This window comes from Octodon degus, unplaced genomic scaffold (genome assembly GCF_000260255.1).
Source record: "Octodon degus isolate 3935 unplaced genomic scaffold, OctDeg1.0 scaffold00026, whole genome shotgun sequence".
Lineage (NCBI taxonomy): Eukaryota > Metazoa > Chordata > Mammalia > Rodentia > Octodontidae > Octodon > Octodon degus.
This window is the reverse complement of record NW_004524602.1, coordinates 13,474,251-13,490,847: the sequence shown is the minus strand read 5'-3', so window position 1 is coordinate 13,490,847 and position 16,597 is coordinate 13,474,251. Positions and strand designations below refer to the sequence as shown.

The following is a 16,597-nucleotide window of genomic DNA, read 5'->3' as shown; positions in this document are numbered from 1 at the left end:
AGCCCATGCTTTCCAAATTGAAAGGGCAGTGGTTAGAGCATGTGTTTTCAGGTCAGGAAGACTTTTTTCTTTTAAATTTTATTTATTTATTTATTTGTGTGTGTGTGTGTGTGTGTGTGTGTGTGTGTGTGGCCAGCTCAGCCCACCAGGGGGCAGGGCTGGCTGGCATGTGGTGCTGGGGGATTGAACCGCAGTCCCTGTGCTTTGCTAAGCTTGTTCTAAGTAGGTGCTTTAGACCACTGAGCCATCTCACCAGCCCCAAGACTTTTTTCTTTTTTGATGTTTTTTGTGTTTGTTTGGTTTCTTCCTTTTTTTTATTTTTTATTTTAGGGAAGAGTCTACAGGGTGTTCAGGGTCTCACTACTAGATCGGACTTGTACTGATCCGCCTGTTTACAACCTTCCAAGAGCTGGGATTACGGGCGCATGCCACCATTCCCAGTCTCAGTTGCAGCCTCAGCATGCCCCCGGGGGCAGGCCCGGCACGGCAGGCCCAGGGATGGAACTCCAGGCCCCTGTGCCTGCTTGCAGGTGCTTTAATCCACTCAGCTATTTGGCTGGCCCTCAGTACGACTTTGGCTATGAATTAAGAACGTTTTCAGAGCCGAAGTAGCCTGAAATCTCATTGGTGACTTAGGACATGCTATTCATCCCTAAGCAGTTTGGTCCTAAGTGTTGGGTAACAGGTTCTTTTTTAAAAAAAAAATTTAATTAGTAGAGACAGGGAAGTGGCATTTTGAAGGAGCTTGCCTTCTGTGAGTGTCAGAGCGACGTGACACGTGGCCTCGCTTCCCACACCAAGAAGGCTGCTTTGTGACCTTGCCCAGCTCCCATGCGGTACAGTACCTGGGCCCTCAGTGCAAGGAGGTGACAGCAGCCTAAGCCAGTAGCATTACACTCTCATTTCTGGTTTTAGGAATAACGAATTATGAAGAATACTCTTTAATCCAAGAAACTATCGAAGAAAAGAAGGAGGAAGGAACGGGCACACTCAAGAAAGACAGGACGTTGTTGCGAGATGAGAGGAAGATGGAGAAGCTGAAGGCCAAGCTCCACACGGACGATGACCGTGAGCGCTCGGGGAGGGCGCGCAGCCCGGGCTCGGCCCCTGCTCGCCACCCTCATGACCCAGGGTGGTGTTTTGGGTTATTTTTAAGTCTGTACATGTTTCAGTTTATGTGACTAGAAGCTGAAAAACTTCTAGAGAAATAAAAAAATCTTGGTAATATCATTTCCCTAAAAAAAAAAAAAATTCCTTTCATATCACACATATAAATTATGTTCATGTTTTCTCCATTGTGACTACAAATTACTTAATAGTTTGTACTAGCGAAGGTTCAGACAGGGTTGGGTACCAAGCTGTTTTAGCTATTTATGTCTCTTCTCCATCTCTTCTATTTTTTTCCCCTTGAGATGTGTGTATGTGAAGAAACCAGACTGTTGCTTGCGTAGTGTGTCCTGCACTGTGGACCCTGGTGACAGCACACCCCTGTGTCGTTGTGACACGGCCTTCTGTCCCCTTTAAGTCTTCATGTGTGGAAGTAGCATAGGAGTGTGTGTGTGTGTGGGTGTGTGTGTAGTGAAGACGCCTTCTTCAGGAGAGTTGTGCGCTTCTGTCCAGAAGCTGGTTCTCGTCGGTCCTAGTGGGCAGAGGTTTGTGGCCATGGGTGACCACTGCCTCTGTCTGCCAGAGGTTACAGTCACGGATAAGCTTCTATCACAGGGAAGCCACCTGGCACAGCTGCACAGTAGCGTGTGGACAAGAACACAGTCCGTAGGTCCCCCCTGGCCAGGCCACATGCACCTGGCCGCCCCTTCTCCCCAGCCCGCTCGGGCCTCCACCTCCTGCTCCTGCGCTGCGCTGGGATGACATCATCACTGTCATTGTTTATTGATCTTTGGCAGACCTGACATTTCCTCTGACTTTCTCTAGTCCCTTTTCTTTCTGCCTCATTAGATTCCCGGTTACACACTTCTTTCCAAGAGACCTGAGTAGATAGACCCCAAGGTTTTGTTAACGTGTGCACAGGGCTGTCCCAGACACTGGGAGAGAAGGGCTGTGAGCCGCATTCTCTATACAGAAGCCGCTTAGAACACCGGGAGGTGGGTCGTAAATGCTCACGCGCAGAGAGAGAGAGAGAGCGAGCGTGCGCGCGTGTGGCCCAGAGGGGAGTGGAGAAGAGTGCTCCTCAAAGTGTGCAAGAAGTGATGGACGTCTGGGTTCCTGGAGGTCAGGGTGGGATTCTTGGAGTGAGTGATCCCACTGGCCCAGGGTGAGCAGCCGGCTGCCCCTCCACCCTTCCGCCCCCGCCTTCACTCTCCCCGACTTTCATTTTCTCCCCCCTTTCCGCTTGGGTCAGAGGTGACCTGTTATGTTCACTGTGTACCGATCATTTCACTCGATGAAGCTCAAGTGTCTCCTGTTGATTATAAGGAAAATGCCACTTCGGCTTCTTACCACAGAGTGCGGAATTCCCTGTGCTCGCCTTCTGGGGTATTTTATCAGCTCACTGTGTGGATCAGCTAACGTTAGGAATGGCTGGGGATTCTGTCCTTCCTTTACCTTTCTGTTGGTCATATGGTAGATGAGATACTATTTTTCAAAGTGAAAAAGCACCGCTTTCATGTAAAAGCATCTCTGCCTGTCAGCATCAGAGAAATCCGCCAGTGTGTCACTCTGCTGTCTTGGTAAACCCCTTTCAATTAGCAGGAGAAGCAAACACAGTTCTCTCCCGCATCTTGTGTTGCAGTAAATTGGCTGGATCACAGCCGAACGTTCCGAGAACAAGGAGTAGATGAAAGCGAGACGTTACTGCTCAGGCGGAAGTTCTTCTACTCCGATCAGAACGTGGACTCCAGAGACCCTGTGCAGCTGAACCTGCTTTATGTCCAGGTACAGCCTTCGGCTCTCAGACCCTGCGGCCGGGGAGCGTGCGGGAGCCCCCAGCTGTGCGTCCAGGGAGCAGCCGCCTGGCTCTGTCCTGCGCCCTATTCCCAGCAGCCCCGTCTGGAGGCGCGTCCCCAGGTTGCTCCTGTCTTGTGGCCGGACCAGTCGGCCTTGGACAAGGACCACTGGCCATCCCACGGGCGCCTTTCTGGGAGTCTCTCTGCCTCCCCAAGTTGGGACTTGGAGCCGGCACTGCGCTTCTCTTCCTGCTTTTGAAGGACGGCTGTATCTGTTTAAGTGTGTCGCTATTGCAAAGACCGTATAGCTTTGTTAGCTGGCACCTTAGGATACCGTGCAGTAGCAGTAAAAAATCATTACTTCCCATCAGCTGAAAGTTATCTTCACATAGCCTTTTATGTCTGTACCACTAACTAATCGTTTTAAGTTCAAACAAGGATTTTAACACACATCTGAGTTGCAGTTTCCCAGTATGCTAGATGTGGGCAGATCACTGAAGGGCCCCTCAGGTTGCTTTTGGCTCGAACAAACATCTGTGTTTCTCTCATGTTCTCCCTCGTGCACTGCCTTGCCCCCTGCGCTCCATCTGCACACTGAGATAGAAATAATAGCAGTTGCCAAGTGCAGCCCGCCTGGTGCCTGCATTTGCTAGTAACTAAGTCGTGTGTTTAACTCTGATGATCCCCTCGCGTGTGACGTCCTTGTTTGTGTCCTTTGTATTTCCGTGGCAGAGCCCGCTAGTTGCCACGCAGACCTAATGGCTCTGAAGGTCTCACATGTTGGCTGTTTGGCCTTCTCCAGGGGATGTTTGCTGGCTCCCGAGTCAGCAGGTGGAAGAAACGGAACGGAGTGAAGCTGGAAGGAAAGGGCAGGGCAGGCAGGGCAGGGAGCCAAGGAGCTTAAGGGCCAGGGCCGTGGCTGTGAGCACCTGTGCGTGGTTTGGGGCTCAGTCAGAGAAAGGGGTGACAGCAAGGAGAGGGCTAAGTGGCAGTGGGACCAGGGGCCCCAAAACGGAAGTCATTCGGACACAGCGAAGGCGGTAGGAGTGGGCGTTGCTCGACCTTGCCTAGATATCTCGGGTCTAGGATTCTCTTCTCTGTGCGAATATCCATCTCTGTCTCTCTGCTTATAATACTTTAGTCTTGGGCGTGGGAGGTAGCTCAGCAGTCTGAGCGCCCGCCTGGCAAGCGCAAGGACCCGGGTTCGATCCCCAGTACCACATGCTGTGCTGGCCACCGGAACCAGGTGGGATGGTGCATGCCTGTAATCCCAGCCCTGGGGAGGCTGAGGTAGGAAGATCACTGCAAATCTGAACTGCTTAGCAAGACCTGGTACCAAATAAATAAATTTTAAAAATAATAATAATACACTAGGCTTTACTTGGCAATGGGGATTGGGGTGATTTTACTTTTTTTTTTCTGTTAACTTTATGCCTTAGGTACATAAAAAGTGAACCATTTCTGTGTCAGTTTGTATCAGTGTGGTCATTTCAGAGATTTTTCCTTCCCTCTTTATTCTTTGTGATTGCATCTATCTCCCTAGATTATCAGCACTCTCTCTTTTGGGATACCAAACCCCTTGAGGGTGCTCCAGGCCTGGGCCATACATATGACCCTATCTTGGAGAGAGGGGAGAGGGAGAGAGAGGCAGAGGCAGAGACAGAGAGAGATACCCCACAATCTGTGTACCCCCCACCTGCTCTCAATTTTGGAGTTCCTGTGCTGGGGCAGGGCCGTGTCTCAGGAGAGGCCTTGTCCCCCCAGTCCTCTGAGGCTGTTCTTGCCCGTGTGTTTCAGGCCCGGGATGACATCTTGAATGGTTCCCACCCGGTGTCCTTTGAGAAAGCCTGCGAGTTTGGCGGGTTTCAAGCCCAGATACAGTTTGGACCTCATGTGGAGCATAAGCACAAGCCCGGATTCTTAGAGTAAGTGGCCTCTTATTTTTCTCTCTTCTCTCCTGTCCTTTTCATCTGTATTTTGGTTGTTGTCCCTTTGTGTTTGCAGGGCCAGAGGTGGAACACAAGGCCACACGCATGCCCTGGCCTATTTCTGCGCAAGGTTCCTAAGTACACACGTTGACTACAGTGTGCTGTGCGACCGTTGGCTTTCATTCAGCTGAGGGTGTGACCACATTTGTGTAGTAGGAGGCCTGGAGAGTTATGGTTGGGGTGACTGCCAGGGGAGTCTCTGGAAGCAGCTTCTGAGTTCTGGCAGCGGGGGTTTTCTGTCTCCCAGAGCATCCGTGATACCCCATGAGCTGTGATCTGACCCGTGCTGAGTGTGTGTGGACTGGAGGGGCTCACTTTGCATGGCTTCTGCACCCTGCGCCCACTACCACCTTGTCCCCTCGTGCTGTGACACTTCCGATCACCTTTGGCAGGTTCTGTGTTTGGTTTCATTTCGTACGGCGTCCGGGGTCCAGCCCAGCACCTTGCACGCGTTGCACATTGTTGGCCAGCACTCTGCCACCTCCAGCCCATTGTCAGGCTCAGTTTCTTGAGGTTCTTGTATCAGAGCAGCGTAGTGTGGGAGGGGCTTATAGTCTTTGTCACAATCTTATGTATTCTCTCTTGCTTTGAAGTGTGACGTGCAAGTGCAATCCTGGCTCTGTTTTCTTATTCCATTTTGTCTATGGCTTCATTTTATAAAACAATGGGGATGTGTTTTCCTGGCTATAGACCCTCGGTGTCAGGAGAGCTGACCCTCGAGGTCCCTCAGGGTCACACAGCCCATGGCTGCAAGATTGAGTTTCCTGCAAATTCTCAGCCACTTGTAGGCTGCTAGTATGGAGCAACTTTCTAAGTTGGTTTTCTCCTCTGTTTTGAGCTGGACTTTTACAGGGGTATTACAGTATTATGTGTACTTGCTCTGATGATATTCCTTTTCTTTGTTTTTTTTTTTTTTTTTTCCAGAACCGGGGATTGAACTCAGGCCCTTGTGCTTGCCAGGGAAGCACTTATTCCATTGAGCCATCTCCCTGGCCCGATATTCCTTTTCTTATGTGTTCTTTTCCTCATGGTTGCCACTTAGTATGGATGAAAGAAAGGGAGGGTGGGTAGAAGGAAGACCAGTCTCACCATGGACAGTGTCACACTGTTGCCTGGAGTACAACGTGCAAGGATTGGAAGTGGGAACCTAATAGGAATGCTGCTGAGAGGGATAAGACACGGGTGTTTCCGGAGGCCACATCCAGCATAAGCTAAGCCCAGCCTTCTGTGAAGACGGATGGAGGGGAAAGGATCGGGCCGAGGCTTATTTGACCCTTGAACCCACTTTTACATTGGTGGAAAATACTGAGAACCAAGTTGTAGGGCTCTGTAACAAGAAAACCCAACTTTTCTCCTAATGATGGACAATGCCTGGCAAACATGCTGTGTGGTCTAAACTGAGGATGTTAAAAAAAAAACCCAAAACCTTTACCTGTGAGTTAGTGACCTGGGAAGCTTTTCATGGTGATGCTGTGTTCTGCAGTACTCTCCCAGTGACCCTGCCTGCCAAGCAGCATTGAGCGGGTCCCGCCACTTGCTGTGTTCCGTGTCCTCACCGAAGGCACATGGCCAGGCATCTTCTTGGGGCCCGTGTCTGACACCTGGTCTGGCTCCCTTCCGCGGGAGCTGCGGGACCTTACCTTTCTGTCCATCGCCCTGCAGGCTCCTCCCTGTGGTGTGTGCATGCGCTCTTTCAGTAGCTTCCACCTCCCACACTGGACCCTCTGAGCTGGCTCCTCAGGCACTGTACATCCACTCCCATAACCATGAGGGTTATGACTGCAGAAACTGATACATAGGCGCTCAGGACTCGTTAGGCGTTGCAGGAAGCTACCTTTTGCCTTTGTTTCTAAAGTGACCGAGGAAGAATGGGAGAAAATAGAAAAGCTTTTCCAAGCCCAAAACTCAGAATTAAATAGTTCCATAGTTTTAGGTTTTTATAACTGTAACTGCATGTAGCCTGGTGAGGGAAAGCTAAGCTTGTGACCGCAGAGAGCAGGATCTTATGTGACAGATGGGAGAAGCAGCGTGGCAGCTTGGTCACAGTCACTCCACAGCTTTTCCCTGCAGGCTGCTGACTCCCGGGGCCAAGGTAGCCTGCCCTCAGAGGCTTTTCTCTGTCCTGGGTAGAGCTGCCCCTGTCCCTGGCCTGCCCACCAGTGCCAAGTTTAGAAAGGTCCTTAAACATGTGATCATGACATTCTTGGATCTCTTTTCTGTTGTCATCAGCTGTACCAACCAAATCATGGCATGTGTCACAGTGCTGCTGATTGAGTCTTTAGAGATTACAAGTTAATCTCAGTGTTCATACTGGTCTTAAGAGTGTCCATTGCCATTTATGGTCCTGTTCTACGCCAAGTACTCAGAGTCCTGTAGGAACGTTCTTCTCTTAATAAGCTGAAAGACGGAAGTGAAGTGGTTGTACCACACCAGGTTTCTTCCTTAGGATTAGAAGGTGAAGGCTGTGCCTCCGGCGGGCTGTATGGCCTTTCTTTACTCGAATTCTAGATTAAAATAAATTCATTGTGCCTGGTGGCAGCTCTTTATTTAGGACTTGGATTTACCTTTTAATGAGACCCACTGGAGTCTAGAGATGGAGCCTTGCTATCGAATGTAGAGTCTTAATTGTGACTGTTCGCGTTGGTTCTGTACAGGTGGAACTTCCCATGGAGCTGAATCCGCTCTTAATTAAAATAAACCTCTCAGGCTGCAGTACCCTGTTTGTAAGTTGGCGGGCAGAGCCTTTTTTTTTTTTTTTTTTTTTTCTTCTGGCCTAGACTTTTTGTGGACACTGGCAGGGCTCTGTTCTGCAGCCTCTGCCTTTTCCCACTTAGCCCTTATCCCACTGTTCCTGAACACTCCAGAGTTGAAAAGAGAAAGAGACAGAAGCCAGATGAGAGGAGCTCGGCCCTGAGCCAGATGAAGCATGGAATCGTGTCCTCATATGTAAACGCAGTAGATCGGGGTGTGTTTAATAAGTCCTTTTCTTTCAGGTTTTTTTTTTTTTTTTTTTTTTGCGGAACCAGGGATTGAACTCAGATCCTTGCGTTTGCCAGTCAAGTGCTTATCCTACTGAGCCATCTCCCCAGCCCCTTCTTTCAGGGTTTGAAAAGCTTCTTCAGTATTTCTGTGTGGCGGCAGTGCAGTAGGGATGTTTTTGTGGCGTTCCCTTTCAGCCTGGTCCAGGCTCTTCAGTGATTTCTCAACTCAGCAGCATCACAGGGAAAGCACTCACTTAGAAAAGTGGCCATTAGAAGCAAAGGACTGAGGTTTGCAGGGTCTAGGAACTGTTACTTGATATGCTGGTCTGCTCTACGGAGGCGCCTGCTCTTACAGAGGGGAGCGTAGACACGGGGTGCACAGCCACACCCACTGTTGTCAGCCTCTGGGAGCCAGAAGAAAGCCAGGTCTCCCACTTCGTGTCAGTGCGCTTTGTCTGTAGCACAGTTGTCTTGGATGTCCTGAAAGAGACTCAGAGAGAGAGATTTTATTAGCACATGAAATAAATACAGCAGATAATCTAGTAATTGGAAAATGACTAGGCAGAAGGCCTGTTTCCAGTGTGAAACAGGACCTCTGCGCTCGGAAACGACATCGAGCAAAGCTGCTACGTGGCCCCTTTAGCTCCCCGGGGACTTGGGTGTGTGCTTCTGTGCCGGGTGCATGTATGACACAGATGTCGCATACTGACTCTTTCCTGTTTTTGAATTCACAATCCACGTAGCAAATAAGCATGCGGCATGGTTAGTTAAAGCTGAAGATACCATATTAGATGTGACACTAAATGGAGACTTTAAGACAAAGCGTAAGTACAAGTGAAGCCCATTATACAGGTGGAGGAACTAATTGGCCAGAATGGTAAACTAATTGTGAGCCCATAATTGAATTTCACATTGACTTAAATGTATGGAAAAGAAAAATTAGAAATCCTTCTTTAAAAAAAAAAAAAAACTTACTTATTTATTCATTTGGTACAGGATCTCGCTATGCAACTCAGACTTGTGGCAATCCTCCTGTTTCAGCCTCCCCAGCACCAGGATTATAGGCATGCGCCATCACGCCCAGTTTCGGTGGCCAGCACAGCACACCCAGGATTCCAGGGCTGGCATGGCATACACTACAGGGGATCAAACTCGGGTCCTTACCCTTGTCAGGCAAGCATTTAGATCGCTGAGCTATCTCCGTAGCCCAAGAAAAGCTTTTGATGAGCAATTTTAGTGTTGTAGTTTCACAGACACAGCACAGAGAGTGATTAGTATAACAAGAGTACAATAGAATAAAGAAAAACTTTAAGAGAAAGAAATGAAGTAGAAAGCTTAGGCAGAATTAATAAAGCAAAAGGTGGTTGGAAAAAATTATGAACTAATGTAAAGCTTGGATAAGTTTAATCAAGAGGAAAAGACATGTTATTAATAATGACAATGGATCAAATCTAGTTTTTTATCAAAACTAGGTAAAAATATTTTCAAAACAATGTGATAAAAACTTGAAGCAAAAAATAGAGAATTTAAGCAGAATTATGAGACTAGAATCATAAAGCTCATTACCTTTATTTGAAATCAGCAAAAGTGTAATTTGAAAACTGAATACAATCTTACTTTTTTCCATAATTTTATTGAGAAACAAATAGCAGTGAGACAGTTTCAAATCAAACTGGTAGAACAGTTCCAACAATTAACACATTGCATACTGTCTTCCTAGTGGTTATTTGTTGTACAAGATATCCTATTTACAAACACTATTAGAACAAATCCCTCTATTTGAGTACAATCTTATAAAGTGTTTTACCTGAATTTAAATGTCTTCTCCACATAGTTAAAATATTCACAGAGTCCCGCGTGCATATGGTTATGTGTTCATGGTATTGTAACTAGAGCTTCTCCCAGGCTTGATATGATCAAATGTGCAATGTGAGTTTAAGCCCGGGTGGTACACAGCATGAACAGTAAACATTCCTTCCTCTTGAACCGTGTATTGTAGCATGGAGAGACAGATCAGAGTAATGATAAGTAAAATACATGAAACACTAAATTATATTGAATGGCAAGATAAAAAATAAGGCAACAGTGGAAAATTGGGATTCTGTTTTAGAGAAAAATTTGCTATTTTAGAACAGGTAGGCAAGGAATGCTATGGAAAAGACAGTATTTCAGCTTCTTAACATTAGAAAGAACATTTCATGGAACACGGAATGTAGGCCTGTGAGTGAATTGTTGGAGAGAAAGAATCGGAGAAAATGTAATAGTCTTCCTTGAGCAAAAGAAAAGCCGACTCGGGACACACCAGGAGTGGGATGCTTTCCTAGAAAGCACTTCCTGATGCGTACAGCCTTCCACCAGCCCAGCACCACGGGGCCTCACAAGCGCAGTGAGGAAAGAGGCCTCAGGGCTGCTGGGTGGGAAAGACAACCGCTCTGGTCTGCAGTTACAGGTGGCAGGATGATCTACAGAGATGATCTAGTCAGTCTGCGAAGAAGCTTCCAGAATTAACAAGAGTTTAACAAGGTTTCTAGAAGGGTCAGTTGTGATATCAAATAACATTGCCAGGTACAGTCAACAAACAGAAAATGAAATTTAAAAAAGGGAGGTACTTTTAGTAATAGTAACAAAAATGTGATTTACTCAGAAACTGATTAGTGGTCCCTAAAATCATAAAAAAATCTGCATATTGGGGTGGTTTGCTATGTTAATGAGAAGAAGACTTGCTATCAGATAAAGTAGTTCTACCCAAATTTATCTATAGATTCAGTTCGGTTTCAGTGAAAATCCCATTTCTTTAGTGATAAGAAAACATTATTAATATATATATCTCAGTAAAGCTATTAGAATTAATACAAATTAGGTAAATAAAGGCCAAGCCAAGTGAAGATGTATGAAGACAACTACTGTTATTTTTTATGAAACTATAATGAGCACCAGGACAAGAGTATTTAACCTACCTTTATTAAAATTACAATATTTTATTAGGCAAAAGATAACTCCAAATGAAATGTGAGGCTTCAGTCAGAAAACAGAAATTTGTGTATATATGGTACACATTTCCAAAAATAAATTATCATCTATTAAAGAAATTAATATTTATTAAGACAAGTCTAAGAAAATATAAGAATATCAGAAAGCATTTTAGCAAGAAGGGAACACTGTTCTGTTCTAAAGTATGAAAAGATAGCCTGATAAGTAATCCAGAAACTACAAACACAACATGGACATAGATTTTATGTCTATCAGATGGGCATAAATTTGAATATATGAAAACACCAACGTACTTTACAGGGGAAACAAGATATTTCAGAATATGAAATCTTTGTATTTAAAAATATACAAAGAGCAACAGAATGTATGATTGTTTATAATTTCAAGGATGTGGAGGAACATATTAAAATATTCATGGAACTAACTTCAAGAAAGTAGCTGCCATTAGACAAAGGAGGCCTGTGGGATTCAGCTAAATTTGTATCTGTGTTTAGTAGCAGGAAGATAGCAATTAGAAAGCAAAGTTAGCACCCTATGAATAGGATTTCTCCTTGGTGGTGGGTATATAAATTAGGAGCTATATGCTTTGCTGTAATATGAAATGTTTTATAATTATCTTATCTTTTTTTTAAAGACAGTTGCAAATAGTCTGGCCCCAAGATACGAGCTTGGATTTGCTGAGGTTGGATGCGTGACATATGCCAAAGGAAAAATTAAAACAGGTAGTCAAATCCAGGCAGAAAGGTTGCATTCCTTTGCATGTTACAGACCAGAAAGGTCCAGTTGGTGACAGACAAGTGACAGGTCAAGAAAAGACCTTGCTGTTGAAGAATGGAGCTCTCTTCTTTTATTTCTGGGATGTATTTTACTAAGAAAACAAATCAACCTAAGCTATAAATGTGTGTTGTGAAAGACTTTAGAGCAGACTTGGGAAATTTCCCCTACGAACTCGGGATAATTCTACTGTCAACAGCGAAGCTCTTACACCGTGGGAGGTCTCAAGGCAGTTTTCCCCCTGGCATCTGTTCAAACACATCGCCCCTTTGGAGCTTGCCCTCCGTGTGCTTTTGGTACACTAGCGGGCTACAAAGACAGTGTTTTCAAATGAACGGTGAAGCAGGCACTTCAGCTTTTGCTTTTCCTCTGCTGTGTCTTACTGCAGGTTCCTCACCATCATGTCCCACTACATTGACTTAAGATGCCACCTGAGCCCATTTGCATGCTGGGCTGTACTGTGGTTTCCTCTTTGGAGCTGTCCTGAGGTCCTCACAGCGCCCCCTGTCACTTTGGGGTTGGGGTGGTCCCTCGGTGGCACTTTGGCCACTTCCTCCAAGCACAACCACCTAATGCCGTGCCTACCTGCCTTGCTGCTTTCAAACTCAGCAACCTCCCCACCAGGAATGTTTGAACTAAGCCAGTGATGAGCCCTGAATTCCTAGATGGTTCCTTGTGCTTGTGTCAAAGCACTTTGGGGCAGGTTTGGGATCACAGCACTGCTGTGCAGCCCAGCAGCCTGCAGACCCAGCTCCAGTGTTGGCCGGGCTGCTGAGATTGGAATGTGTCCCCCCACCCACCCGAAGTTTAGATGTTGCCTGTGATCCAGCGCTCCCCAGTGGGCCTTCAGACAGGCGCTGGCCCTGAAAACATCTTCCTCCTGGTGGGATCAAGGCTTTTACCAGAGAGGCATTGCTGCTCATTTGGGCAGCTTGCTCTTCAGCTGTGGGAGGACAGCATGGGTTTCCTTCCTCCCCTGAGCCCTCCAGCCTCAGCAGCCAGCAGAACCTGCCAGCGCCTGGATCGTGGACCACAGACGGTGCAGTCCTTAGCACTCGGTTGACTCCCACCTGGGAACTAACACACGTGCCAGTCTCACTCTAGATTTTCTGACCGTGCTAAACATTTTCCAACTCAGCACTAACCTTGTGAGACCCCATGTCACACAGCCATGTTGCTTTTCGAGTCTGGATTCAACCCCTCCACCCAGAGAGGGGTTACTAGAGTAGACAGCTGGACTCCCAGAGCATCTTACTCAGCACGTCAGGAGGAAGCCTGAAAAGTAGCCTTTCTAGCAAGCTCCTCCTAGAGATGGTGTGGGTACTGCTGGTCCTGGGGCCACACTCTGAGAGCCTCTCATGATGCCACACCTGAGCCGTTGCTGGCAGTTATTTGGTGATTGACCGTGAAGGCTGAAGTCAGGACACCTGAGCTGGCAGCGTGTCTGGTGCATCTTCCCCTGCACACTTCCGGGAAGACTGCACCACTCTGTGCGTGTGTGTGTGTGTGTGTGTGTGTGTGTATGCGTGCAGATTGATGCCCTGGCCCCTTGTGCATGAGGGCACATCACTTACTGTCAATTCATAGAAGTAACACTCACAAGCCTGAACCTTCTCTGCTTCTCAGACGGTAACACAAGCTTAAAGAGGTGGCGGTGTGTCTCAGGTCATGCACATACTCGGTGGGGCAGATAAGAGGCGGTTAATATGTCCCCAAATAGAAGCAGCCTCCCCATATATCTGTAACTTATTGACAGATTGGGACTCCTCTGTTGGAATTACTTGTGCGGGCAATTTAAATTTTACATGGGAACGTAAAGCTTTATTACGTATACGACGGAATGCTGTTCAGGCTTAAAGGAGATCCTGCCATTGGTGACTACGTGGCTGGTCTCCAAGGATGTTATAAGTACAGCAGACTCGCAGTGACATGCTGCACAACTTCACTTTAGTGTGGGACAGAAAATAAATGTATAGGTGCATTAGAAAGGTGGTGAGGGGATGGGGAGATGGAGAACAGAGGATAGGGAATTTCAGCTATGGAGCATAAGTAAGTCTAGAGAGCTGATGTGCAGCCTCAGGTGTGAGCACGCTAATGATATTGTGTTCTGGAATTTTGCTGAGAGAGAGTAGCTTATTCTCCCAGAAAATAGTAACTTTGTGAGGCGATGGATGTGTCAATATGCTGGGCTGCAGTGACTTCAGTGTGTGTGCGCGCGAGTGTGTCGTTGCGCCATATGCTATGCCCTCAGATACGTACGATGAAGATAAAGTTGTAACTTGCTTTAAAAAGGAAAGAGGCACGGTCACCACTGTGGCCCTGTTGTGAGGAGGCCCGGCCTGCTGCGGTGCGGCCCCTGTCGGCGGCCCTGCTGTCTCCGCTTGCCTGCTCCCCGCCCCAGCGGGCTGGCGCCGTGGACGACGAGGTGATTCACGTTGCCGAGAAGATTTACAGGAAGGTTCAGAAGAACACGGCTGGAGCATTGGATTTGCTGAACGAGCTTAAGAATATTCCCATGACTCTGGAATTACTGCAGCCCACAGGAATCAGAATGTCCGTTAATGCCATTTACAAACAGTGCAGATGAAGAAGTTACATCTTCAGCAGAGTCTCTCATCAAGTCCTAGAAGAAGTTGTTAAACGGGCCACCAGCTAATAAAGACTCTGAAGAAAAGAAAAAAGAACCTTCGGTTACATCCTAGACCAGCCCTGAAGCAAGAGAAGAGAGGACTCCAGTGGCAGCGTGAGCAGCCGGAAGCGTGAGACACGCTCCAGACGCCTCCGTCGCCGCTTTTCCTCGCGCACCAAGCACTTCGGACTCGGCAGGTGACGTGTCGGGAGACGGTCGCTGCGGTTCTCCAGAGTGCAGTTGGAGCTGCCGAGGAAGGGCCGGGGTCTCAGACTGAGGAAGCTGTGTGTCAAGAAATAAGGACTACAGACATGAAATATGAAAACAGAGTATGAAGTAGGATAAGCCATCAGAGGGGCCGGGGAGATGGCTCAGTAGAATAAGCGCTTCCCTGGCAAGCAAAGGGCCTGAGTTCAATCCCTGGTTCCGACAAAAAAAAAAAAAAGCCATCAGAGAGCATCAGATGGCCAAACCGGGAGGAACCCAGACTGACTTACTCACATGTAGCAATGTAATACTCTGCTACAAGCCCATAGTGCCCATGAAGCAGTGACATCTGTTGTCTACTGCCTGTGAAAACCAGTGGAAGTTCTGTTGAGTTGGAAGAATTGAATCTGGACCATTGAGAACATGGATTTTGCAGTTAGCTTTAAAACTAGGCCAAGCAGTGTGTTCTCCTGCAAGTCAGATTTTTAAACTGACATACATCCCACAAATTAGTTTCTGGTTTTTGATCTAACATCCCTTCCTCAAATGCCTTCTGTAGTTTCAGATTAGTAGAAAACCATATAATATTTGTATCATATCTGTTTCAATACTTCTTTTTTCATTTTTATAAGTTATTAATCTTTTTATCAGTTAAACTTGAAAATTTATTTTTTTTTCAAGTGCTGACTTTACAGTCTGACTCATGCATAGTGGAAATTATTCTTTTTTAATACATAAATAGAAATTACTTTTTTTCATATTGGTGTGTACCTCAGATATTAGAGAAAGCAAAAAGGTAATACAATTTTAGGTTTACCAAATACGATGTGTCTTCAAGTAATACTTGTCCGGCTTATCTAAATTACACATACTTGAAACAGTATCTGAAATTATTTTATTATTCTGTTCTCAAACCTGCAATAAAAAGATACTGTTTTGCATCTGTGACTAACTCTTCCATGATCATGGCTTTGTGTATATTTCTTGTTCTTAATGGATTTTGCTTTTGGAGATACGGCTTTGTTGAAGTTGTTCTGGTTTTATTGTTTACTTACGTGTTTGACTTTGTAGTATATTTTAGCTTCACAGAAACTAAAATGGTGTAGTCGGCTTTCGTAAATCTCACAGGCAGAGAATAAAAGCTTCTGATGATTTTTTTCCCTCACAGGAAGACATCCTGGGAAGCGGTTGTTAGTGCTGTGGCAGCGAGTGTCGTTGTCAACAGTTCATGACCTGATTTTCATTTGAAATCTGTATTGACCAAAGATTAAGCATAGACATTGTATAGATCACTAAAGCTGTGGTCTTCTCTTATGGAGAGGAGCAGAGAGTGTTTTTGTTCTGAGTCTTATCAGCTTTTTCTGTTATAAAACTGCCAACCAGATCTTATAATTAAGTTTTCTATTTTGTTTAAGTATATGCAATTGTTCTATTAGAAATAAGAAAAATATGAGAAATAAGAAAAATACAGGCCAGCCAAATAGCTCAGTGGATTAAAGTGCCTACAAGCAGGCGCAGGGCCCGGGGTTCAATCCCAGGCCTGCTGTGCCGGCCCCGCCCCCAGGGCATGCTGAGATGGCAATTGAAACTGGATGTGGTGGCAGCATGCCAGTAATCCCAGCTGTTGGGAGGCTGTAAACAGACGGGTCACTAGGAGTCCGATCTAGTAGTGAGACCCTGAGCACCCTGTAGACCCTTCCCTAAAATGTAATAAATAAATAAATTTCTAAAAAAGAAAAATAGCTTTCACACGGCTTCCTGGGTGCAGTTGCTGTCGCACACCTTCGCGGCCACAGCACGAGTCTCCAGCGCACCGTGCAGGACCTGCAGAAAGACCTCTGTCATGCTTTGCACTCCCCTCTGCTCCCCGCTTCCCCTTTCTTAACTGAGAGTCCTTTTGTGGTAATACAGAAAAGAACATTTAGGTTTCTGTGCTGAGGACCGGCCCTCCTCTCTGTTAGCGCTCAGTTGAACCATCTGTTTTATCATTTCATAAATAATGTACAGTTTTTAGAGAATGGGTGTGGGCCGGGGAGATGGCTCAGTGGAATAAGCGCTTGCCTGGCAAGCACAGGGGCCTGAGTTCAGTCCCCAGTTCTGCAAAGAGAGAGAGAGAGAGAGAGA

The 16,597-nt window shown here is 46.5% G+C and overlaps 1 protein-coding gene and 1 pseudogene across 10 annotated transcripts in view; both read left to right on the top strand.

Moving 5' to 3' along the window:
• The window catches only part of Tln2 (talin 2), a 433,269-nt gene that overhangs the window by 253,367 nt on the left and 163,305 nt on the right, over nt 1–16,597 (top strand). For all 10 annotated transcript variants that reach the window (XM_004628856.2, XM_023712443.1, XM_023712434.1 and 7 more), the window contains 3 exons: nt 916–1,068; nt 2,750–2,892; nt 4,701–4,828. In XM_004628856.2, the coding sequence (XP_004628913.1) occupies nt 916–1,068; nt 2,750–2,892; nt 4,701–4,828 (424 nt within the window). The remainder of the gene's footprint in view (nt 1–915; nt 1,069–2,749; nt 2,893–4,700; nt 4,829–16,597) is intronic.
• On the top strand, nt 13,819–14,819 carry LOC105741850 (annotated as a pseudogene).